The sequence below is a fragment of the Callithrix jacchus genome, chromosome 4 (genome assembly GCF_049354715.1).
Source record: "Callithrix jacchus isolate 240 chromosome 4, calJac240_pri, whole genome shotgun sequence".
Classification (NCBI taxonomy): Eukaryota; Metazoa; Chordata; class Mammalia; order Primates; family Cebidae; genus Callithrix; species Callithrix jacchus.
Window position 1 is genome coordinate 122,802,366 of NC_133505.1, and position 18,967 is coordinate 122,821,332.

The window sequence follows — 18,967 nt, forward strand, 5'->3', positions numbered from 1 at the left end:
TTGCTTCCAAGAAAGGAGGTGAACTGCTCGTTTTTGAACTTTTTAAAGAAAAGTAAAATAAAATATATATTTCTTGCCCTTTGGTTGCTTTCTCAGCTAAAGTAAAAAGAAAAATCCCTCCCGCAAGTAGTTCAGTTATGTGTGGGTATGGAAAGATGGTGAACAATGGGGAGTTGGGGCAGTGGACAAGAGAACTGTGCTGAGTAAACAAGACCAAAGCAGTTGAGCTGAGTAGGAAGGAGAACAGGAAGAAGTCTGGGACAGTCCCTGCTCTGCCCAGGCCTGCACCTCCACCTTCCCCCACTGTGGTTTGGTGACTCTGATGAAAGTGGGTGGGAGTAGGTGTCCAGGTGGCCCTTCAGATGCACCTGGAACCTACCCCATGACCCTGTTTCTTCCTGGTGTTGTCTTGTTCCTCTGTGGATTGGCTACCTACTGTTTTCCACAGGTTGGCAATTAAAGATTCCTTAAGTTATTCTGTGATGTATGATATGCTCAGATGGGCATGGCCTCTGCAGAAGGGCTCACATTCTGAGCTGAATAAAATAGGCATGTTGCTGGCTCTGCAGTAAGAGAAGAGAAAATTTAAGCCTGCTTCTCATTTATTCATTCATTGATTCACTCACTATTCCCACAAATATGTACTAAACACTTACAATGTCCTAGGCACTATGCCAATACCTGTGTAACTAAAAGAGGATTAGGTCAGGTGTTATCCACGCCCTCTTGGAATGTATAATGTAGTGGAGGAGACAAACAAAAATTAACAAAGAAAAATGAAAGATAAAACTCCCACATGTAATAAGGAAAAATACAGCTAAGAAAGGGGAAGAGGTGGATGGGGAACTACTTAGAAAAACTGGTCATGGAAGATGTGGTGGACACTTCCTATACTTGTTGGTGTCAGGTTCTCTGCCTTTAAGGCATGGGAAAGCACCACACTTCCTCTTTCTATTTCAGTTAGATGAAACTTTGTGGCTAGTTCTGAACAGATATTGGTATTTGAAGCAGGATGCTTGCTTAATTAAAAAAACCCTAAAATATGTGGCATGGGCTTGGTGGTTCATTGGTGGACAGCATGGAAATCGATAATGGGGGCTAGAGAGATCACAATTTTTGTCATGTGGTGGTTGTAAAAACCAACTTCTGTATTAACTTGGAGGAAGATTATGTAGCTAAAGAAAATATGACTCTAGGGGAAAGGATTGCAAAATAATGTGTCTATTGTGTTGGCAACTACTTGCTATTTTTTTTGGCAAGGCTTTATAAACTCAAAAAATAAAAGGAATTGGTTGATTTGTTAACAAATATAAGAAGGATTAGAGATAGTTCAGAAAATTGGAGCCTGGCAAAACTGGAAATCCTGACAGGTTTTAGACCCCAAACAATAAGTCAGAAATTGAGAAAGCCTTGAAAGTTAAAGTCCATTAAAATAACATGTGGAAAGATCAGATTAAAAGTGTGGTGTCTCTACCTATTGATAATGCCTTTCAATAGATTAAGGAACTTCAGGGCAGATGAAATTAAGGTGTTCAATTGGATACTCAGGGCAAAGATCAAATTAAAGTTGTGTCTTTTCCACACAAAATCATAAACTCATGTATATTCAGGTTATCAGTAATGGCAAGAGAGAAATAAAGATAGAAAGAGATGAAGATCTAGATAGAGAGAGAGGAAGAGACAGAGGAAGGCAGGGAGGAAGGGAGGATTAGGGAAAGGAGGACGGGGGAGGGGAGAGAGAGACATGGAGGATGGGGTAAGAAAGCAAAATAATAAGAGTATATCTGATAACCATATCTTGGAAAGAATGGTGGATATTGGCAAATACAGTTCACCAAAATCAAAGAAATAAAAAGCTTATTAAATTACCGCTTGGCAAAAGCCACAAAGGTCCCTACCTTGAGTGTACATAAATATTCCTTGATTTTCAGTACTCCACTCTCTGGAGGGTCTTCTGTTATCTTCCTTTGTCACACACTAATGGGCATATATCTGTCTTGGGATTGTGTAATTTTCTTAGTGCATGTCCTACTTATGTGCATGTCAGAAGACCATAGGTGTACTTGGGCTTGTGAGTCAAACTTTGACTGTAAATCTCTCCCAAATTTTGGTAAACTTCTTATCTCTTTGATTCCAGCAGGCTAAAGTTGTCAATAGCTTAGCTATTGACAAAAAACAACAGTTCTTTTCAAGACATGATTCCATTATTTTGCATTCTTGCAAAGTAAATTTTCTTTTATATACAAATGGATTGCATGAAATGTTTTTGCTTACTTTTTCCAAATAGTATGTCTTTCATGTCTTTTCATCCATACCAGTACATAAAGATCTACCTCAATGGTATGAATCTATTTTGCATTCTATGCATAAATCCTGCATAATTTATTTTATTTTATTTATTCATTTATTTATTAAATTTATTTAAATAGTACTCTACTACTTGACAATGCAGCAAGTTTCAAGTGACACATTCTTTTTGGACAGATCTTCCGTGACAGTTTATGCTTTCCATAGAGTTCATTTAAATTTCTGATATTTTGTGATAATGTCACCTATAATTTGAAGAACTCAAAATTTTGTTTTATTATTTTCATTTTCTTCATTCTTACTCTTTAATCTTATTTATTATTGTTTTCTTTGGAAACCCATATCTTTTAACACATGTAATAAATTAGTAAAGCAAATTTGAGTTCAGGATAATTGGGCTTGTGATGATAAGTGCCCATTGCCCACAAAGCTCTGTCATACATTATCACACATTGCTCTCTGCAGCTCTCATAAGAATGCAGACTAATAACATAACCCTGCTTGGAATATGACTGCTAGATTCTAATTCAGAATTAATCTTGGTCCCAGACCCTCCACAGAAAGTAAAATCGAGTTAAGATTCAAATATATTAGGTATCATGTGCAAGATGCAATGCTAGATGCCAAAATTAACAAGTTAATTTATAAAATCTGACACTCCTAATCCTAAAGGGAGTATCTTTCTGAATGTTAAAATTTGTGGATATATTCTGGATATATATTGTGGATATATAAATTTGTGAATATATTGTTCATATATATTGTGACTCTCTCTCTTTCTGTGCCTCTCTCTGTCTCTCTCTCACCTTTGAAATAACAATTTGATTTAATGGGTGATATGGTCTGAATGTTGGTGTCCCCTAAAAATCATATGTTGCCACTTAATATCCAATACGATAGTATTAAGAAGTGAGGCCTGTTGAGAAGTGATTAAATTATGAAGGCTTCACTCTCATGAATGGGATTAGTGTCCTTATAAAAGAGGTTGAAGGGTGGTGCCTTGTCTCTTCCACCATGTGAGGACACAGGAAAGTTGCCATCTATGAGGAATAGGCTCTCATGAGACACCAAATGCGCTAGGATCTTGATCTTGGGCTTCTCAGCTTTCAGTACTGTGAGAAATAATTTTTTGTTTATAAATTACTCAGTCTAAGGTATTTTGTTATATCAGACTGAAAGACTAAGACATAGAGAAAACATTGTTTCACCAAAATTGCTCATAGACATAGGCGTTTAAAAGCACAGAAAGAAAGGCCGGGCGCGGTGGCCCAAGCCTGTAATCCCAGCACTTTGGGAGGCCGAGGCGGGTGGATCACGAGGTCAAGAGATTGAGACCATCCTGGTCAACATGGTGAAACCCCGTCTCTACTAAAAATACAAAAAATTAGCTGGGCGTGGTGGAGTGTGCCTGTAGTCCCAGCTACTCAGGAGGCTGAGGCAGGAGAATTGCCTGAACCCAGGAGGCGGAGGTTGCAGTGAGCCAGGATCGTGCCATTGCACTCCAGCCTGGGTAACAAGAGCAAAACTCCGTCTCAAAAAAAAAAAGGAACACTAGGATCTGTAATAGCCTCAGAGTATAAAATGATGTTGCTGATGGTGGTGACAACAACAATGGTGGCAATGATGATGCCAACAGAGACTTGGCCGTATCAAGGCTCTCTAGGTTGTTAAATCAAGTTTAGCCTAATGCTACCTCCTTATGTATTTTAAGTTCAGCTTAAAGGTTTCTCTGTAATGTAAGCAGACTGTAACCTACTGCTGTGCCAGTCAAAAAGTTTTGGCCAATCAAAGGGGGTCAGTTGTTCAAACTGTATTCAAATTAGGTAAATGCCAAGCTGTAACCAATCAGGCTGTTTCTATACCTCACTTGCATTTTCCGTACCTCACTTTCCTTTTTCTGTCTATAAATCTTCCTCTAGCTCAAGAGGCTTTCAGATTCATGAATCATTCTTTGCTCAAGTAAACTCTGTTAAATTTAATTTGGCTATGGTTTTTTGACAGTTAAAATAACTATCTGCTGCAAGAAAAAAAATTAGTGTGTTAAACACTAAATATTTAAACTTCTGTGATAGGCTTAGGAAATTCATGCTAAGAGAGGAAAAAATCCTTAGAAGAATTTTCTGAAATGTCATGGGACTGTCATTTAACAAATGACATCTCTGTGCCAAGGAAAGTGTCTAATCTTTCCCTCCTTTTGCTTTATACTTTCATTGGAAAAACTTTTATAAACATTTAAACTATCTCAAGATAATAGTCTGTTCCATATTTTCAAATATGTTATCTAACTTGAGCAATATATCCACAAATTGTAACATTCAGAAGATAGTCCCTTTAAGTGTAAGAGTGTCAGATTTTGAACACTAACTTGTTAATTTGGCATCTGGCACTTCTTCTTGCACATGTTACTGAAGATATTTGAATCTTAATTTGATTTTCCTCTTTTAGGAGAGTCCTGGAGCCAAGATTAATGCTGTATTAGAATCTAGCAGTCATATTCCAAGCAGGGTCATGCCATTAGTCTGCATTCTTGTGAGAGCTGCAGGGAACAATGTTTGAGAACTAGCACACATGAAGACAATTGCAAGACACTTTCAGATTCACAGCATGTATGTGCATTTACTTTCCAGAAGTTTCTTTTCCAAGAATGTTCTGTGGTTTCTGAAACCCATTCCTGACACTGAAAATGATAGTGACTAGAAAACAAAGTACTACATAGAAAAACAAATACTACAGTTAAAGGAAACCAAAGAAAACCCATAACCATTGGCTTCACACTGTACTTAATGTGAGACTCTACCACTCATTTCTTAACGGACTTTCAAAAGTGTAAAGGCATTTAAAACATTATTTAGACTACCTCTCCACACCATTAGGGTGTTCGTCAATTTCCACTAAGGGCTGAACTTCTGAGCAATATCCTCTCAGAACAGAGCTAGGTATGGAGGGCTAGGAATCTTCAATAGACCCAAAGCTGGAAATAGCCAATCCAGAGGTGCTGGGAGTAGATGGCAGGGTACTAGACTCAAGGCCAGTTGCTGGAGAAACATTCAAGCTGGCAGGCAAAACCTGGACTCTCAATTATAGAAACCTGTACTAAGTTCTGAATAATCATTATATCTGGGAAATTTGTGATTGGGAGAGCACAGAAGTAGCAAACCCAGGAGGTGGTGTTTAGAGACATAAGCTGACAAAACAATACATCAGGATGCAGCTCAGTCTGTGATAAGTTTCAGAGGCAGAATTGCAGACTACATATTCTGGTCTATGAAGCACCTAAACCTGACCTTCCACATCACAGCAAGATGCGCCAACTTACCTGTCATTCTCAGTGCTCCTATCCCACTGGCCTTCTTTCCAACCAAGCTCCTTTGTCCCTCAGATTCATTCACTTAAGGTGGTAGAGTCACTGAGTGCTGTTTAGATTGAGCCTCAGTGGATTATAAACTATTACAGCACAGTGGTAAAACCCTGGTATGGCTGTTAGTATGTAACCAGGAAAATGCCAGCCTTCTCTCTTGATTTGAGAAATGTGGGAGAATAAATTAATCTGACTCAGGAAGACAGAAATGTATAGTTTTATTAGGTTTCAGTAGGGGATATTTAGATAAAGCCATCTGCACAAAGGTTGTGGATATACTGATGTTTGTGCATGATGGAATATAGGAAGAGTGGAGGAGGGAGGATACGTCTTAGAGTATTATGGTGGGGGTGAAGAAGAGTTCAGCAGTAAGAGGGGAGTTACTCAAGGCACAAGGGAAGAAATTTATCTTTGGAAATGAAAAATTACAGAGATAATAGTCATAGCAGAAGTGATTCACCTCAAACATACAACTTTGCTGCAAGTTGACAGGAAGCCTGGCAGTATCTCATCTAAGCTCAGAGAAGAGGGTCCCAACTTTCCCGCATGACCATGAAGACACTCATCTAGGGATGACCTCTAAACACACAGAAAAAGATATCTATTTACCACACCACAATGGAATGATAGTTTTTGGCACTATGCTAGGCACACTCCTGGTGGTCTTGGAGGGAGAGTAGTTAAGAAGGCAAGTTGGACTAAGAAAAGAATAATACATTTCTTGTCTCTTCTCAAACAATTCACTTGGTTCCAAGGGTTATCTATTCTTCCCAGATAAAATAAGGCAAGCCTAGTGGATGGGCACCAATAAGAACCATTTCATTGTGAACTTCCCCTGCAAGCTCCATATCCAGATACCCTCCTTGTGGTGAAGCAGAGAGCTAAAGTGTACACCAATTCTCTTAAGGTAGTAGAGTCACTGAGTCACTTAATACTATCCACTGAATTGATCCTCGGTTTAAATTCAAAATTCAGTATTCATATGTATTTTTAAGTTATGTACAATGTAATTATTTGTTGTCTATTATCCAAATTGCATTTTAAGGGGTAAACCCTCACATTGAGCGTTTATTTAATAGACATACCCTATATGTAAAGGCACTTCAACATATGCTACTCAGTCTACTCATGTCAATAATCCTCAAAAGTGGATTATCCTTCTTTTACAGATAAGAATGCTGCTTCTTAGAGGGGCATACTTGTTAAACACACCACAGACACAATGCACCTGACTTCGAAGTCCATGTTCTTTCAAGCACACCTCAGCTCACTCTGGAGTCACACAGAGTAAAGCTCAGTATCACAGAAGTGATTACAGTGTTTGTGTCACAGCGATGCTGCCTTGAGAAGACTGAAGGTGAAGGAAACAGCAATGTTAGATACATGTAGCTGCAGTTTGAAATTTTGGGTTCAACTAGTATTCTTTGAATTAGTTCAACCCCTTCTGTGCTGATCAACTTGGTGGTCAGAGTCAGAATTTGACCCTCCTCCAGGCGCTGACAGTGCTATGACATACCTGAAAGAAAAGAACATTGTATTTTTGAGTAAATCAATACAGCATATTTGGTCTAACGTCCTGAAGGAGATCAGGCAGAGGAGAGAAGAGTCCGTGTGAACTAGGCTGGAGTTCTGTCCAGGAGGGAGACAGGAAGGGTGCCGCAAATCGTAAAGTACCATAACCTGAGCTGGACTTCGCTATGATTTAGCCTTTGAAAGAAAAACCAGAAATTTGTCCTTGAATAATGTTTCCCGTAAGTAATCAGTTGTTGCTAATTATTTGGTTTTACTACAATCTGGCTTAGTAACTAAGGTGGCTGCAATAGAGGAAAATCTGTTATTTCCCAGTTTGCCCAACTGGTGGCCTTGGGTCAAGAAGGCGTAGTCCCGTGGTTGGTTGTCAGATTGGTGGTAATAAAGGACCAAAGTCAATCTTCTGTCAGTGTTCCTGAATTGGGGGAGGAAGATAACTGGTACCTCTGCCTTTGGAATGGGGAGTGCCAGAGAGGTCAAGGGTCCTAGGGCTGTTTTTGTTTGCCAGGGTGTCTGTTAACTAGAGCTGGTGACCAAAGGAGAAAGTGAAACTATAGGAAGGCCTGAGAAGCCCTCTTCCCTTTTTTCGGCAGAGTGGAAAGCCCCGGCCCTCAGCTCACCCAAACCATTTGACAAGCAGGACAGCGAAGAGGCAGAAGCATCTGGGATAGGCCGCGACACCCCGAAGGACAAGGGCCATGGAGAAGTTTCGGGCGGTGCTGGACCTGCACCTCAAGCACCACAGCGCGCTGGGCTACGGCCTGGTGACCCTGCTGACGGCGGGCGGGGAGCGCATCTTCTCCACCGTGGTGTTCCAGTGCCCGTGCAGCGCTACCTGGAACCTGCCCTACGGCCTGGTCTTCTTGCTGGTGCCGGCGCTCGCGCTCTTCCTCTTGGGCTACATGCTGAGCGCGCGCACGTGGCGCCTGCTCACCGGATGCTGTGCGCCCAGCGCCCGCGGATGTTGCCGGTCGGGGCTGCGCGGCTACCTGGTGTGCGCGCAACTCAGCGCGGCCGCCGCGCTCGCGCCCCTCACCTGGGTGGCCGTGGCGCTGCTCGGGGGCGCCTTTTACGAGTGCGCCGCCAGCGGGAGCGCGGCCTTCGCGCAGCGCTTGTGCAGTGGCCGCCACTCCAGTTGCGCGGACGAGCTGCCTCTGGTGCCTTGCCACCAGGCCAAGGCGTCCGACGTGCAGGACCTCTTGAAGGATCTGAAGGCTCAGTCGCAGGTCAGGCGCTGGCGCTGGGGGCGTTTGGGAGGAGCTGAGGGGCTGAGGTTTCGCTGGGCCGCCGGGTGAGAGAAAAATCGGTGACTTTTCTCCAGATATACAATGCCCTACAAAAATCTAGGCTTCTTGCATCTCATGAGCTGACAAACGAGTATCTGAATAAAACGAATGAAAAGGAGAAAAAAGCATTCCCGTAGTATCTGGCACTGTACATGAATCGTGGAAAGTGGGAGTGAGAATGGGCACACCTACTCTGTGCCAGATAATGCGCTAGGCCCTTGACCTCCTGCATTATTTTTACGTCTCACAACAGCTGTGTTGGGTGCAAAATTGCTGTTTTGCCATTACAGGTAACCGTTTCGTATCTCCACTACAAAGCGACTTCTACTGAGTCTAGGTAGAGTTGTTTGCCCAGCCAATAGAAAGCAGAAGAATTGTGACAGTTAAAGAGGTCTATACAATAAAATGGGTCGTCTGGCTCTAAAGCCACCACCCCACATTGTATCTGGGCTTAGAAAGCTCAGAGGTTCTTTAAAAGTAACGAACACTTCTTTCCCAGGATTTGCAGAAATTCCACATTTTGAGTTCCAAGGGAATGACATGGTCTCCTCCCTGGGCAGAGTCATAGTGCACGACTTGGACTACGGTTGACTTTCCAAGCAAGCAGTTGCACTGGCGGCAGGGGGCGGGGTGGGGGGGCGGGGTGTGCTAGCGAGGTTACTGCGACTCTTTACTCTTAAGGAATTAAGACCTAAAACTGTTGCTTGTTCATCATCATAACTGGCGAGTAGTTCAAACTTTATCTGAGGATTTTAAAAATTCTTGTAAAAAAAAAAAAGTAAATTACTCTTCCGTTGTGTTTTCTTAAGGTATTGGGCTGGATCTTGATAGCAGTTGTTATCATCGTCCTTCTGATTTTTACGTCTGTCAGCCGATGCCTATCTCCAGTTAGTTTTCTGCAGCTGAAATTCTGGAAAATCTATTTGGAACAGGAGCAGCACATCCTTAAAAGTGAAGCCACAGAGCATGCAACTGAATTGGCAAAAGAGAATGTTAAATGTTTCTTTGAGGGCTCACGCCCAAAAGAATGCAACACTCCAAGCATGAAAGAGTGGCAGCAAATTTCATCACTGTATACTTTCAACCCGAAGGACCAGTACTACAGCTTGTTGCACAAATATGTTAACAAAAAAGAGAAGACTCACAGTATCAGGTCTACTGAAGGAGATACAGTGATTCCTATTCTTGGCTTTGTAGATTCAACTGGTATAAATAGCACTCCTGGGCTATGACCTTTTGAATGAATAGGGAAAAAAAGTTTTGAATTACCACTTCATTAAAAAATAAAAATTAGTATTTTTATGAAAGCTTTTTTATTTCCAAATTGTGGAATTTTATATCTGAAATTAAATACATGTATTTTTATTTATAATATTTAATATTATAATATTTACATATATAATTTATTTTATTTATAATATTATGTAAAACAAACTAAAAAAAAAGTGATTCATCCGTAGTAAAAACTAGAACTAAAAGAAGTCCTATATCCTTGTTCTAGAGTCCTTTTCAAATAAAAGACTTTTGGAGCAAAAACAGTGACAGGACAATTGAACTTAAGACATTTCTGTTAGGTTATCTGATGTTAATTTCAAGTTCATTTTCTTGGCCACAACATCTTGTTAGGAGCTTTAAAATTATGGCATTCTAGCTGGCTCTATAGCACAATGGATGACACATTGGACTTCTAGCTGAGCCTGCTGTGGTCATTCAAAAATTAGAGCATTTTATGACTCTATTAAGGTTACGATAATAAATTAATCATGAAAAGGAAAATAAACTTTGTAAAATACAAAATTTGAAAAAGTAGTTATGAGAATTGCAGGCAATAAAGGTTTTTTTTTTTTTCAGTTTGTAGGATCAGAGGGAAAGTGTTAAAACTTATATGTTATGGTAAATTTAAAATAAACACTAAAGTCGAGAGGATAGTTTTATGAGCCCTAAGTAGTTGTTATGCAGCTTCAACAGAGTTGGGAAGTCAGATAAAACCTATACCATACAAATAAATACAAATTGTGACCTGATTTAGATTCAGGGAGAAGGGATTTGGGGAAGCGTTTAAAAAGCCAAATCCTGTAGGGTAGGAAGAAGAAGCATTTCAGTCATACTGAAGTAACAGTATGTGCAAAGATTGGGGTGAGAAAGATTTTAGCAGAGTTGGAAACCTGAAAGGCAGCTGAAAACATGAGCAAGGGACTGAGTGTGCAGTGCCTGGAAACCATGAGTACGATTTTGGTTTTCATCATGTGAACATTTTAGGAAGATGGTTTGCTTTATTTTGAGAGAAAAGAAACAACACAGGAAGCAAGAGAGCCAGGGTAGAAGCAGAGACTAATCAGGAGGCCACTGTAGTAGAAATAGGTGGGAGTGAACTTGAACTGAGTGGATCGAGACCAAAATGGAAAAACTGTATAGATTCAAGGTCAAGTTTATATGTAGACGTGACAGGATTTGTTGATAGAAAGACTCTAAAGGTTTCGTGAGAGCAATTATATCTATATATAAAATTCTGTGACTTTATAATGCCGGGACTTTTCAGAGATCCTTGTCTTCTATTAGCTTTCCATTCCTGCCCATTCATCAAATATATGGCTGTTTTTTGAGTTTTAAAAAGAGATATAAAACTTTAGACTATAAAACAATTGAGCACTGGTCATATTTCGCAATTCTTCCTCTTTTGTGAAATGCTTATGCTGGTTCTGTTTACTTTCCTGCATAAGGGTCTTAAAAATAACTAATCTGTAGGGCAGAATATCCTGTTGTTGAGAGTCAAGTGTAACAAAAAAGTTCGCAGCAGAAACAGCATGGTCAGTTTTTTTCTATTCCCTAAAGGAATGCTTTTGAAAATCATATTGTGCCTACTTTCAGTTTTACTTCCTTTATTTCATTTTCCAATTTCCTTTTCCTTTTCCTTCTGAGACAGAATCTCACTCTCTTGCCCAGGCTGGAGTGCGGTGGCAAGATCTTGGCTCACTGCAAACTCTGCTTCCCTGGCTCAAATAATCCTCCCACTTCAGCCTTCTGAGTAGCTGGGACCACAGGCATGTGCCAACATGCCCAGCTAATTTTTGTGCTTTTTGTAGAAATGGAGTTTTGCCATGTTTCTCGGGCTGGTCTCAAACTCCTGGGCTCAAGCGATCTGCTCACTTCAGCCTCTCAAAGTGCTGGGATTACAGATGTGAGCCACTGTGCCCAGCCTCCAATATCTTTTTGTACACTCTTCCCTTTCAAAACATTTTTATGTTCTATCACTTATACTTGCATCTTCATTAGTATCATATTGTCTCCATTTTGTTGATTTATGCTCCATGTCCTCTTGCACAGTCTTTAATAATTATTGTGAAAATATATTTGCTTAAGAAAAAAAATTGTAATGGTAGAGAATGGTGAGAAGTGAAAAGTATAATTACTTCATTCCTTTGCTATATATTCTTCTCAGAGGTACCCATGCATGAACTCTGTGTTTGCATAACACTATCATAAGTGTTGTTCTGTAACTTTTCACATAAAACATCATTATTCCATGTCAGTATATGACAATTTACCTAATTAAAAAAAATTACTACTTAATATTTTACTGGTTAGTAGGATATTATCCCTTTTTTGTTATCCCCCTCCATCAGCTCCCATACACATGCACACACATTTGTAAAGTGTAGAAAAGTAAGCACTAGATTGTCAAATGTGGTCCTTCAGAGGACTAAGATTAGTGCAGGAATTTTTTTAATTTCATGTACTTTTGATCTTTGGGGTTGCAGTAATGAAAAATAAATATTAAATGTATAATTAGAAAATTTTAAAAAGTAACCTTACCCTGGTGTAGACTTTTACAAGTCAACAAAGCAGTTTTGCATCTTTCATTTCATTTTCACAGGTTTCCAGGATACCTATGAAACACCTCACTCACATTTACAAATGAGGAATTGAAAGTTAAAGAGGTTACATTATTAATCCAAGGTTACACATCAATGAAGGTAGAACTAAAGGTAGGATATGGATCCTCCCTAGATGATGTAGTTTAATGTGAACACTGGCTTTTTATTACTGGGTCAGATTTTTCCCTTCTTACACCATGTGCCTTTGTGAGTAGAAGAGATACAGATGTCCCTAGTGACCCTCAATATTTGACATTTTTATCTTGAAACTCAGGAACTACTAATAGCAAAGATCACTTTGAATAAACATGGTGAGACTGAGACACAGTAAGTTGTTTCTTGGTGGGAGCAAGGTCACTGCTGTTTCGCAGAAGTCACCACTGCTCTAGGCCTGGCCCAAACAGTCTGCATCATGGACTAAAGAAGCATTTCTACACTCAGCACGTATTTATTTGCTGGTTTACCAAATGATTCTTCACCATTATCCAGCTTTATGCTGTCCTGAACCCTTAACCTTTAAAGAGATTTGAATGTAGAATCTGCTGTTAATATTTGCTGAAAAACAATCACATTGTAATAAGAAATGATTTTTTTTTTTTTTTTTGACAGTCTTGCTCTGTCGCCAGGCTGGAGTGCAGTGGTGTGATCTCGGCTAACCGCAACCTCCACCTCCGGAATTCAAGCAATTCTCCTGCCTCAGCCTCCCGAGTAGCTGGGACTACAGGCGCACGCCACCAGGCCCAGCTAATTTTTGTGTTTTTAGTAGAGACGGAGTTTCACCATGTTGGCCAGGGTGGTCTTGATCTCTTGGCCTTGTGATCCGCTCGCCTCGGCCTCCCAAAGTGCTGGGATTACAAGCGTGAGCCACTGCGCCCAGCAGTAATAAGAGATGATTCTACATTGTATTAGTACTGAACAGATAATAAACTTACAAGGCATAAGGTTAAGAATGGTCTCCTTGGGGTCCAAAGTGGCTCCCGCCAGAGATCATGGCTCTCGCGAAGGCGAGGTCATCAGTTCAAGGCTAACCTGAGCAACCTCATAAGCTCAAACTGATTGGCAAAAAAAAAAAGAATGGTCTCCTTGCCCTATCCAAAGCCATGGCTAGAAATATCAGTGCTCAATGAACTGTCTAAAGAAGCAAGTCCTGAGGGAAGTATCTGAAAATAGAATTAGTCAAATACCTTAATGTCTCTGACCAAAAAAACATCTTGGAACTCTAAATTTCACAACATCCTGCATCTTATCTACCAGGTGGCCTACAGTAAATTATTCTTCCCAAGACAAAAGATGGAGAAACCGTTCCTCCCTGAGTCAGCCCCAGCAGCAGCTGCCAGGGCCTATTTTGACAGCAGCGCATTCCCACCCTGTGCCTAGCACGTTTCACACACTCAGCCTACCCCAAAAGCAAAGCCTTTAGTTGACCTAATTTTGTCTTTTCGTCTTCATTACCTACTTACGAAATATCTCTTATAAATTGCAATGTAAGGACTGTAGGATTGATAGTATTATATGCTTATCCAGTGAAAAAGACTGAATTCAAGGCTGGCACAGTGGCTCATGCCTGTAATCCCAGCCCTTTGGGAAGCTAAGGCAGGAGAACTGCTTGAGACCAGGAGTTCTGAGACCAGCCTGAGCAACATAGCGAGATCCCGTCTCTACCAAAAATAAAAATAAAAAATTATCTGGGTGTGGTGCTGTGCACCTGTAGTCCCATCTACCCTGGAGGCTGAGGTGAGTGGATCACTTGAGTCCAGGCGTTCAAGGTAGCAGGGAGCTATGATTGTGCCACTGTACTCCAGCCTGGGTGGCAGAGCAAGATATGTCTCTAAATAAATAAATACATAAGTAAAGTAATTTTTTAAAAGATCAAAATCAAAAAAGGGTATATTCATTTAAGACTCTTTGCCATAAGAACTAGAATATTAAGAAGTTCCAAATGAATATCCTACAGGACCTGGCAATTTATTGCCATTTTAAAAATGGTGAGATATGAATCACAGGAGTATATGAAACATTATGTACAACTTAATAATGATTACAAAGCAAACATCTCTATAACAACCACAGAGTGGAAGGAAATATACATTTCCAGTACCCCAGAAACCCCTCACACACCCCTTCACAATTCCAACTCTTTCCACTTAGAAGTGAGAGTGATTGTTTCTTTCCTTTTTTGTAGTTTTAACCCATATATATGCATTCCTAAACCATCCTGGTTTGTGAACTTTCAAGAATAAAATCATGTTCTAATAATTGTTTTGCTGATTTTTGAACTTTAAATGAATAAAATCAGGCTATGATAATTGTTTTGTGATATTCTTTTTGTTTTTGAGAGATTACTCCATATTATGCCTAGGACAATTTGTTTCTATTGATTACTGTGTAGTATTTTATTGTTCAAATATACCACAATGTAGTCCATTTAACTACTGATGGACATTTGGATTGTTCCCAGTTCTGGCTCTCATCAGCACTGCTGGTATGAACATTCATGGACTTGTACTCTGATAAACATGAGCAAGTGTTTCTTCAGAGTGTGCTTCTGGGAATGTACGGTAGCAAAGGAGTCTGCACATATTCCAGTTTGTTATATCATATTGAATATAAAGGATTGTATCAATTTATACTACTATAAGAGTTCTCATAGCTTCTCACTTTTGCAACATTTGGTATTTCTAATTATTTAATTTTGTCAGGGAAATATGTAATGGTATATCTCATTATGGTTTCAATTAACATTTCCTTAATCATTACAGGCTTTAGGCATCTATACATTTCTTTTCTAGTCATTTGTATATCTTCTTTTATGAAATGCCTATTCAAACACTTTGCCCATTTTTTATATTTAGTTTGTCTGCCTTTTTCTTATTGATTTGCAGGATTTCATTATTATTTCATTCACTTAAACCAACAAATATTTATTGAGTGCCTGATACATTCTGGGCATGTTCTAGGATATGTCGATGAAGCAAAACCAAAGCTCTGTCTTTGTGGAGCTTACATTCTAGAGGGAAGAGGAGGAAAAAAGAGCAGACATAATAAATAAGTAAATAATTGGATATGTAAGGAGAAGATTAACACTGTGAAAAAAAGAAAAAGGAGAGCACCCCAAGAAGCATTAGAAATACTAGAGATTGGAGATGTGTTGCCCTCATGAGAAGTGACCTTTGAGCCAAGATTGAAGGGGTGAAGGATTAATCAGCATGGTCTGAGAATGGCGAATTAGGAGACAGAAGTAGGCCACAAAGTCAGGGAGATAAAGGGGTTGAGGACAGATTATATAAGGCTTTGGACCACTGTAAGCACTCTGGCTTTTATTCTGAATGACCTTAATAACTACATCACACATTCCCTACAACAGCAGTCCCCAACCTTTTTGGCACCAGGGACTGGTTTCGTGAAACACAATTTTTCCATGGACAGGGGTGGGAGTGAGTGGTTTCAGGATGATTCAAGTGCATTACATTTATTGTGTACTTTATTTCTAGTATTATTAAATTATGATAAAATAATTATACAACTCACCATAATGTAGAATCAGTGGAAGCCCTGAGCTTGTTTTCCTGCAACTAGACGGTCCTATCTGGGGGTGACAGGAGACAAGGACAGATCATCAGGTATTAGATTCTTATAAGGAGAATGCAGCCTAGATCCCTCACTAAATCCTTCACATACATAGTTCACAATAGGGCTTGCACTCTTATGAGAATCTAATGCCACCACCCATCTAACAGGAGGTGAAGCTCAAGCAGTAATCCAAGCAATGGGGAGCAGCTGTAAATACAGATGAAGCTTCACTTGCTCACCCGTCGCTTACCTCCTGCTGTGTGGCCCAGTTCCTAATAGGCCATGGAGTGTGAAGGACCCCTTCCCTACAATACCTAAATGATCTGATGACTGAAGCTGACCATTGGACTTTCTGGGATAATCAACAGAAGATAAAAACATGCTGACTTAAAAGACAGGCAGTGATGCTCCCTTTTAGAATGTAGGTAGCTGTAATCCTGGAGCTAAGGAAAGATACCTAAGACCAAATAGAATGTGTTACTGAGGAATTAAAGTCAGATGGCAAGTGTATGGGCACATATGCATGTTGTGCATGAGTTTTCTTATGGTATTTTGAGTACCTTTTTAAATAGTTTGCTTTGCTAGGTGAATATTACATGAGAAACTTGGTTTGATAAAATTATTGATAATGGTGAGAAGTGAACTTGTATAGTCATTAGTCATAGTTTGCTTTAAAATGCTGCAACTAACTTTTCAGTGATCCTCCTCATCAAGTTTTGGGCCCTATTTAACTAATGCCCTCAGGGTCATCATCTACTTCTTAATATATTGGAATTTGGTTCCAGGACCCTCCATGGAGTCCAAATTCATGGATGCTCAAGTCCCTTCTGTAAAATAATGTAGAATTTGCATATAACCTATACACATCCTCCTGTATATTTTAAATCATCTTTAGATTATTTTTAATATCTACTACATTGAAAATGCTATGTAAATAATTGTTATACTGTATTGTTTAGGAAATAATGACAAGAAAAAAATTTGTACATGTTCAGTACAATTGCAATGGTAGAAATTTTTTCCCCAAATATTTTTGATCTATAATTGGTAGAATCCATGGATATGGAGAGCTGATTGTATTGAAAGGGGATACTACATGTGGCGTCTTTATAATCCCATGATGCAGAGCTCAGACACTAGAGGCAGGTAACACTGGGTTTATGGCTTGGCCTCTACTAAGGATGTGACTTTAAATGCTGCTCCAAATCTCAGTTTCAGCATTTGTAAAATGTAGAATAATCATATAGTTTACCCAGATGATTTTGTGAGGATTAAATGAGATAATGCCTAGAAAATGCTCAATAAACAAAATTTATTGTTATTATAATAAGGCAGTAGGTTAAAGGGATCAGAGGAAAGGAGAGAAATAAGATGTTACCTCTACTCTCAAAGAATCAGTAGGCAAATATGTAAACAATTAGCCATAATGGGAATAAAAAAAGAAACTATAATAAAAGAATAAGCAAAGTGTTTTGAGAAAACAGATCTCCCTAGGAATATTCACATAAATTTCATTAAAGAGGAAATATTTTAGCTAAGGCTTGAGAATGAGTTAGATTCCAATAATCAGGGCTGAAAAGTCAGGTCTACTGAAAGTATAGCCTCATAAACTTGCTGGCTACTCGGAGGCCCCAGTGAAGGTCCCTTCCATTACACTCCTACTGAACAGTGCTTTCTAAAGCATGCTAATCAGTATCAAACCCTCAAGGATTCCCCACCAAAGCGTCGTTTCAGGGTTTCTCCACAATGGCCCATCGCTTTGGCATGTTCTTTTCTTCAGTTCATTCTCTTTGGGTGGCGGTGCAGGGGTGGTTGTTATATTTTTCGATGTAATATTTCATTCAATACGGATAGGTTTTTTTTGTTTTTTGTTTTTTGTTTTGAGATGGAGTTTTACTTTTGTTGCCCAGGCTGTAGTGCAATGGTGCGATCTTGACTCACTGCAATTTCTGCCTCTTGGGTTAAAGCCATTATCCTGGCTCATCCTCCCGAGTAGCTGATATTAGAGGTGCCCACCACCATGCTCAGCTAATTTTTGTATTTTTAGTAGAGACAGGGTTTCACCATGCTGGCAAGGCTGGTCTTGAACTCCTGACCTCAGGTAGTCTACCAGCCTTGGCTTCCCAAAGTGCTGGGATTACAGGCATGAGCCACTGCTCCCTGCCATGAATGGGATTTAAAAAAATAGTGGCAGCCTAAAAATCTAACTCAAACCAATGGAAAACTAACTGTCTCAGAACTCTTCTCAGCATGTTCACAGTGTTCTGGTGATCCTTCCTTCTGTATTAAACTGTGCCAGTCACCAAGAGCCCAATATCAACAAATAATTTTGGTTTGACATTCATGGTAGATCAAAACAAACCAACTCCTCCCTATATATGCAGCTCTCAGGTGGTTCCTTATTTTTTCTTTCTGTCAGCAATTTTCCTCTTTTTAGAGTCATTTATCTGTTTTTTTAGTAATGTTTGCTGCTATAGCTGAATGCACTGAATCACTTTGTATAAAAGGTCAGATGTAAGATGCTGAGATGAAGTTCAAATTTCACAGACTATCTCCTCTGATCCTGAGTTATTCTAATAGTTTCTTACCTGGTTTATCTATCTGCAGTCTCTTCCTCTTTTTAAAATTTTTTATTATTTCAATAATATTTGTTGGACAAGTAGTTTTTGGTTACATGGATAAATTCTATAGTGGTGAATTCTGAGATTTTGGTGAACTCATCAATTGAGTAGTGTAGACTGTACTCAATATGCAGTCTTTTATTGCTCACTCTCCTTCCATCCTCCCCAGTACCCGGTCCTGTTATATCACTCTGTATGTCTTTGCATCCTCATAGCTTAGCCCCCACTTCAAGTGAAAACATACTATATTTGATTTTCCATTCCTGAGTTACTTCACTTGGAATAAAGACCTTCAACTCTAACCAAGTTGCTGCAAAAGACATTATTTTGTTCCCTATAATGGCTGAGTAGGATTCCATGGTGTATATATACCATGTTTTCTTTATCCACTCATTGGTCAATGGGCATTTAGGTTTGTTC

At 39.5% G+C, this 18,967-nt stretch overlaps 1 protein-coding gene across 1 annotated transcript; it reads left to right on the forward strand.

The window, feature by feature from the left end:
* The first annotated feature begins 7,821 nt into the window (after nt 1–7,821).
* Nucleotides 7,822–9,788, forward strand: CALHM6 (calcium homeostasis modulator family member 6). Its single transcript, XM_002747013.6, has 2 exons — nt 7,822–8,421; nt 9,291–9,788. Exons 1-2 carry the CDS (start codon nt 7,894–7,896, stop codon nt 9,711–9,713), a joined length of 951 nt encoding a protein of 316 aa, XP_002747059.1. The 5' UTR covers nt 7,822–7,893; the 3' UTR covers nt 9,714–9,788.
* The last annotated feature ends 9,179 nt before the right edge of the window (nt 9,789–18,967 follow it).

Coding starts and splice junctions, on each gene's coding strand:
- CALHM6 (XM_002747013.6), top strand. CDS start 7,894: ATGGAGAAGTTTCGGGCGGTGCTGGACCTGCACCTCAAGCACCACAGC. Junction 8,422..9,290: donor ATCTGAAGGCTCAGTCGCAG/GTCAGGCGCTGG, acceptor TGTTTTCTTAAG/GTATTGGGCTGGATCTTGAT.